Genomic DNA, 6,609 nt, shown 5'->3' on the forward strand with positions numbered 1-6,609 from the left:
AACTAAAAATTATTAAATAAAAATTAAAAATTTAATTAAATCAATCAAATTATTTAATTATTTTTAACTATTAACTTTACCTAAAAAAAATCAATTACACGAGTTTTTACCACAATTTTATATCTGTCATTTATTTTACCTCTTTTTCTCCCGCCTTCCCGTAGCAAAGACTTAGAAGCCGTTCATATTTAATGCTAATTCGAATGAACAGTTCAGTTTCCATTGTTTTCCTCTTCGGTCTTCACTCTTAACACTGTGAAGCTTCCCGTGTGGCCGCGTTCATTTTCTTTCGATCAAAACGCTACATTTTCTCGCATCTCTATTCTCATCACAGTAACCGAACGAATTCTCTCTTGCTGTCGATCGTCACTCTCACTCTGTTACGCAAATTGCAAATCTCTGCTTTCTCACAGGTTTCGTATCTTAACGCTTCCGTTTCCGCTTTGTCACCTAGCTTTCCTCGATCTGTCAATTACGCATCTATTTTCTGCTGTGAATTGATCTCTTCGATTCTCACAAATTTCGTGTTTTCTGTTTACAATTTTCATACATTTTGTTAGTTTTGGTGTCCGTGGAGTTATGCCAATGCCGATAGATTCACTAGTCACAACTTCACTTGCGCTTGATTTATTGCTATTGCTAGTTCCTTTCTCTTCTTGACGAATTTTGAATTCCTTTGGTTATTTTCACAGCCTAATCAATTTGACTTTTAGTCAGAATTTTCATGGATCGCCAAAGTTAATTGATTTCTCAATGTATTATTATATTATATGCAATAGTTTACGGTATAATGGTATTTCACTACAGGATGCTAAGGAAGTGGTTTTTGGACTTTTTTTACGCAATTTACCACTTCCCTGTTAGCTTTCCATAGTACGATATCTGTAGTTAGCTTGTTCATAATATGCTTTTGACTACGACTAGGATACTTTGCAGTAATGTGAAAACTGTAAATATGAAACTATTTTCTCTATAATGTCAACTCTCAATTGTTATATCTTGTTATGTCTAATTTGGGAGGATTAACCAAAAGAGTGATGGACATCGTTCAAAGATGGTTCATATGGTGAAATGGTCAACTTTATTTTCTTTGTTTAATTCATCCTAAGTCCGTAGGATATCCTAATTTGCTGTTCTCTCTGGCCTATTATTCACTGTTAGTTGTTGGTAATCATTTGTATTTGCTTGACGAATAGCTAATTTGTTATTCTTTGTTTCCATCATTGGAGGGCTGAAGCACTTGGTTTATTATTGGCCAGATATTTCCACCTGGATGTTTTCATTTATTTTTACATTCTTCCCATGTGAAGCATCTATGATAGCTAACGGCTTGCAGTCTGTCTTAAGGTTGTTGGATTTGACAAACACTTTTGTTACCTTTTTTGTATTCAGAATTTTTGCCAGCCTCAAGCAATGGCAGAAAAGAACAAGGAATCATCATCTGCAGATTCAAAAGATAAAGGTTCATTGCTAGGTAATATAAGTGAACTCTTCCTAGTATTTTTATATGGAAATTGAAACAATATTAGAATAAGAGGATGAAATAAATGATCTAGGAATTAATTACATTTACTTGTCATATTTACTAGTAAACTTTGTTTAAAATGAGTGTGTTTGTTGATAGTTCATAAAATTTAAGGAAGCATATCAATTCAATGAACTCAATTCTTCTAAGTATTTTTCCATTTCAAATTAAGAAAAAATATATCAGGTTTCTGCATACAAAATAGTACTGCAACAGATATCACCATTGCATTTGATCAGTTGCCAAGGATATGAAGTGAACATGAGTAGAATATACAAAGTAAGATAGAGTTCATCAGATTCAATAATAGTTCTGATGTATAGGGCTTAAGTTCTTCACTGTTTCCATATGCAGTTTTTTGCACTTCATTAAGGATCTAACCTATTATATTATCGATGCAAGATTCTTAGAGATATTATGTTACATGAGTTTTCTTTTATCATTATACACTTTTCATTTCCGACAGATGAAGACATTGGAAAGGAATTTCTTAGTTCATGGAAAACCATGTCAATGGCAGATGATGATACAATGGATTTTGGCTTTGACTCTATTCCTAAAGGGAAGAAAAAGACATTTGACTTTGAGAAACTGTGAGTCTTCTTGAATTTTAGAGTTTGATTTTGGCAAAGGGAAATATGAAGTCAAAGGATGCTGTTATTGGTTTCATTCTGAAACATCCTTCATTTTAAATGTTCCAGTTGACTGATAAGATGTTTGTATTTAACACTTATACTAGAGAAAGGGTTATATGATACATTAAATTTTTTATTTCACTAAAGGCAGGATATACATATATGCAAATGTGAATTAGTAGCAACTATTTATTTCTAAGAAATACTCTCTTGCTGTAGGGACATGAATTTTAATTTGGACGGTGATTTCAAAAACATATCATCATTTAAGATGGACATGTCTGACCTTGATTTTGCATGCACACCCAAAAAGTCTTCCCAGTCTAAGGACAAAAAAGGAGAATCTTCTGGTGGTGGAAAAGCAGGAAAACAAGATGCATTTAATTTCAGCTTTGATTTTAATGAGTAAGTAGCAAAATACTCAAGACAATAATCATCTAATGTGGAACAATGTTATTGTTGGCTTCTGCTATGGTAGTGTGAGTGTTTTGAAGGTTCAAATGTATTATCATATTTACACATCTTCTATTGGCATAGGTTGGATAACTTCAATCTTGATCCAAGCTTAATAAAAAGAGATGCTTCTTCCAACAAGAACCTTAGGGAAAAAGTAATTACAGCAGAAGAAAGTGACAATGCAGGTGCTAAAATGCCTAAAGCTAGTAATGATGAAAATGCTCATGCATCTACTGATAGCATAGCTATAAAACCACAGGCATCAGAGAGACTGGAAAAATTGAAAATTGAGACTTCAGTTGGTAACCTAGGGAATCTAGATTCTGGACTAGGTAGTTCTACTTCCAAATTGTCATCCTTGGGTTCCATGGACGTTTCAATTGTGAACCAAGCTTCAGATATAAATAAAATTGCAGAGACAGAAGAAATGAACAAAGAAAAATACTTGTGTGAGATGACAAAGTCGACAGAATCAATGCCTGTACAAGTTACCATTAAAGAGTCTTACCAGTTAGTAGGTCAGAGTGATCCAGAGAAAGACATTATCCCAGAAGAGGTTAATGTTTCAGGTGAAAAACCAAAGGTTAATGATGAGGCAATATATATGGATTCTGATGGAGTTGACCTACATTTAGAGCATTCATCCCTGATGCACAGCACTGGGTCAGATAATACTGTTGGAGAAAATCTAGGTAGCAGTACCCAAGGTGTAACAAATGACCCTCAACCTGAAAAGAGTGATAAAAGCCTTGAAGATACTGCTAAAAGTGATGCCCCAATGGAGACTTCATGTGACAATGACATCATAGAAAAGCAAAATTCAAGTTTGGAGTGTCAGTTGGCTCCAACAAGCAGGTCGAGATTATATCATTTTACTGTCATGTCTATACCCATTCATTTCTTTTTGTGTTGTTAGCTTTGGTAAAACTCCTACTCTGTCGGACTCACAAGGACTTGAAATTAAAATGGTTATAACCTTTATAGGTAAGCAGCATTTTTCACAATTCTTACACACTTGATACAGTAAATCCCTAGATTATAAAACCAAGCTGATGAAAGACAAAGAACTCCAAGGCACACAGTCAAATATAATCAGCCGGCCAGAGGATAAAAGCTCCATAAAACATCATGCATCAACAGCTGGGGCAAAGAGTATTACTTTTGGCTGCCAAAGAAATGGTGATATGAACCTGAGATCCATAACTCAGGCACGGTGCGTTATGCTTGCTAAAGCAATTATTTATTATCTTTTAAATGGTCAGTGTTTTTTATAGATATCTTTAAATTGGGAAGGGCTTCAGATCAAATAGCACGAGCTCTGGTAGCAAATTGGCAATTGATTTACTTCCGGCTTCCAGCAAACTAATGAGACCATTGCTTGATAGCAAAGATGGTCTTAAAAGTGGTTGCAATATGAGGTGATATATATGTTCCTTGACTTATGTTATACATGTATTTACTTTCTATTTGCAAAAGTTAGGTTGCTACATGCCAGTAATGAATGTTACTGTCACTTCTGAATCGTGAACAGGGAGGGAACATCGTCTGTTACGCCAAGTGCAGGCAGGTTAACTGGAAATGAGCAGTTATTTCACCAAGAAGTAAATAAAAGCAAGGCTATATTTCCAGGAACTAGAACGTCGGCTAAGGATGTTAGTATATTGAAGTAAGGAGCTATTTTTCCTTTTGTGATATAACCGTGTTTGGTGGTAGTATACCAAAAATTCCAGAAAATATTTTGATGATAGGAGAGTATGTGCTAACCTACAGCACTGTGAATGAAACAGATCGAATTTGACCATGCTTTTGGTTAATATAATCAAAAGAAATGATATTTTCAAGCAAAAGAAATTAATCGAAGAATTTGGTCAATAAAGAATTAGCATATTGGAAGAGTTTGTAAACCTTCATATCATATGGAATCTTGTCTACGTGGTTCAGACTTCTGATATATATCTCTGCCTGATCTTTCACCAATGCATTAAAGAAGGGAAAAACTCTGAATATTTTATATTCAATTGTGATCTTTCTTGATAGATAATTTTCATGGTCTTCACCGTGCATTTATTATCTTGATTTTCTCTATGTTAATGCTAGGATAAATAAAGCTTAGTTAAATTCTCTACTTTGAGCTTTCAAGACATCCTGCAGAATTATTGTGCATGATCTGCTGCTATCTGTGGTGTTTTGTAGTTCTCAACTTAACCCTTCCTGCTTAGCTGAGAAGACAACTAGAAATGCTACACAGATGTCTGTAAATTCTCAAGCTGAAGTGTCAGCCAAGGAATCTTCTCAAAAATCAAGGATGAGTTCCATAGATGGAAGTAAACTTGCTTCTGTTAAAGCTTGCAAGATAACTCCACCTCTCTCTAGCTTGAAATCTTTAAGGTGTGATGCTGTGTTCTTTATTCTATCTGCTGCTTCCTTCGAAATCATGAAGGGACTTTGAGTGGGCTTTATTTGTTATCTTAGGAACATTGAAGCTAGCAGGGTGCTACCAGCTAACATACACCAAAAAGAAGCGAACTCCAAAGTAAGCTCTGAACAAAGTTTGGAGATTCAGGGCACTAAAGCATCAAAAGATCACCATCTTACTGATAGCGGTGGCAATCAAAAGCCTTTGACACCACTCTTGAAGAGGAAAACTATTGAGGTGGGACCCTTAATTTTTCTGCTTTTTAACGGATAAAATAGGAGTTATGACTCAAATGATTTGACACCAGAAGCCCTATGTTGGATTTCTTTTTATCTTTCACATCTACGTATGTATTTTCTTACTATATTCTTTTACCTTTTTTAATTGATTTGGTATATCATATGATTACTATTGTCTGCTACGTTTGGTTCATAGTTCTTCCCCTTGGTCCTCACCCTCAATGGCATAACAAATCATTTTTTTTCCCCAAAGGAAAGAAACTCAAAAGACAAATAATGTCAACTGTCAAAAGAAATTCATGATTACAGTACTCTAACTTTCTAAATAAGATTTGGTACCTTATGTGTTGAAGAAGTTAATCCCTTATTGAAATTCTTCGAATAATGCAATTGTGCAGGGTCTAGAAGCAGGTATGACCTCGTTGAGGTCCTTAAAGCGCCTCTCTCAGTCTCCTAGCAGGTCATAATGAACAAATTAATTGTTCTATATATTTTCTTTGTTAGGGGGTAGTTCTTTTTCTTTGTTGGTTCTTCTAGACAAGTAACATAGTTCTGAACATCTGCAGAAACTCCAAGGAATCCTTGGAAGAAGTTATTGAGCAGGTACATTTAGGCATAATTTTATACGGCCTGTTTTCATATAGTTGAGGATGAATGATATAATGTAAGGATACTTGAAGATACGTATTTAACCGTGACTGTGTAATACCAGTTTCTTTTCAGACATTACTCAGTTTTACTTTCATGGAAATTAGGTACAGAGTAAGCCGGCCAATTTAATCTGTCAGCACCCAAGCTTTGGACTTGAAAGTTCATCAGAGATTAAAGTGAAAGAAATCGAAGTAACTGATTCTATACTCATGGAAAATAACAGCAATGTTGGAAAGGCAGAAGCATGTATGAAGGAACTTGAAGATGTGAGTGATTCAAAATTCTACCATATTTTTTGTATGTCAATTTTATGGTTGCCCAGAAATTTGGTGGTTGTCTGAAAATTGAAAATGGGCTATTGTATTTCCTGAATAAAATAGCATGAAATATTTGTTAGCCATCTTAACAAAAACTGCATGTACTATATTTTACACATCAGAATTTTTGAGGAAACGTGCATCTTTTAAACAGGGCCATTCTTGTTCCTAAAGATACATTGCATGTGTTTCGGTGAGGAAATCAAATTATTCTTTGCACATAAACAAAATGATAGATTCATACACTTGCAAGTTACAACGATTCCGATCCATATCTGTTAACATATTTGATGGAAATAAATTAAACATTTCCATTCAAGCATTCATTATAATTAGAGCTTGGAATGAGAAAAAAAAAAATCACACTCGG

At 34.5% G+C, this 6,609-nt stretch overlaps 1 protein-coding gene across 2 annotated transcripts in view; it reads left to right on the forward strand.

The window, feature by feature from the left end:
* Window positions 179-6,609, forward strand: part of LOC107634671 (uncharacterized protein At4g18490) — an 8,689-nt gene continuing 2,258 nt past the window's right edge. The window contains exons 1-13 of one of the 2 annotated variants that reach the window (XM_021119520.1): window positions 179-413; window positions 1,393-1,474; window positions 1,992-2,118; window positions 2,380-2,565; window positions 2,698-3,471; window positions 3,641-3,829; window positions 3,918-4,034; window positions 4,148-4,282; window positions 4,810-5,004; window positions 5,089-5,269; window positions 5,670-5,731; window positions 5,838-5,935; window positions 6,027-6,161. In XM_021119520.1, the coding sequence (XP_020975179.1) occupies window positions 1,414-1,474; window positions 1,992-2,118; window positions 2,380-2,565; window positions 2,698-3,471; window positions 3,641-3,829; window positions 3,918-4,034; window positions 4,148-4,282; window positions 4,810-5,004; window positions 5,089-5,269; window positions 5,670-5,731; window positions 5,838-5,919 (2,109 nt within the window). In that variant the 5' untranslated portion in view covers window positions 179-413; window positions 1,393-1,413 and the 3' untranslated portion in view covers window positions 5,920-5,935; window positions 6,027-6,161. Of the gene's footprint in view, window positions 414-1,392; window positions 1,475-1,991; window positions 2,119-2,379; window positions 2,566-2,697; window positions 3,472-3,640; window positions 3,830-3,917; window positions 4,035-4,147; window positions 4,283-4,809; window positions 5,005-5,088; window positions 5,270-5,669; window positions 5,732-5,837; window positions 5,936-6,026; window positions 6,191-6,609 lie in introns of those variants that run through there. The other variant, XM_016338099.2, reaches the window with a different exon arrangement.

This window comes from Arachis ipaensis, chromosome B03 (genome assembly GCF_000816755.2).
Source record: "Arachis ipaensis cultivar K30076 chromosome B03, Araip1.1, whole genome shotgun sequence".
NCBI classification, from domain to species: Eukaryota; Viridiplantae; Streptophyta; class Magnoliopsida; order Fabales; family Fabaceae; genus Arachis; species Arachis ipaensis.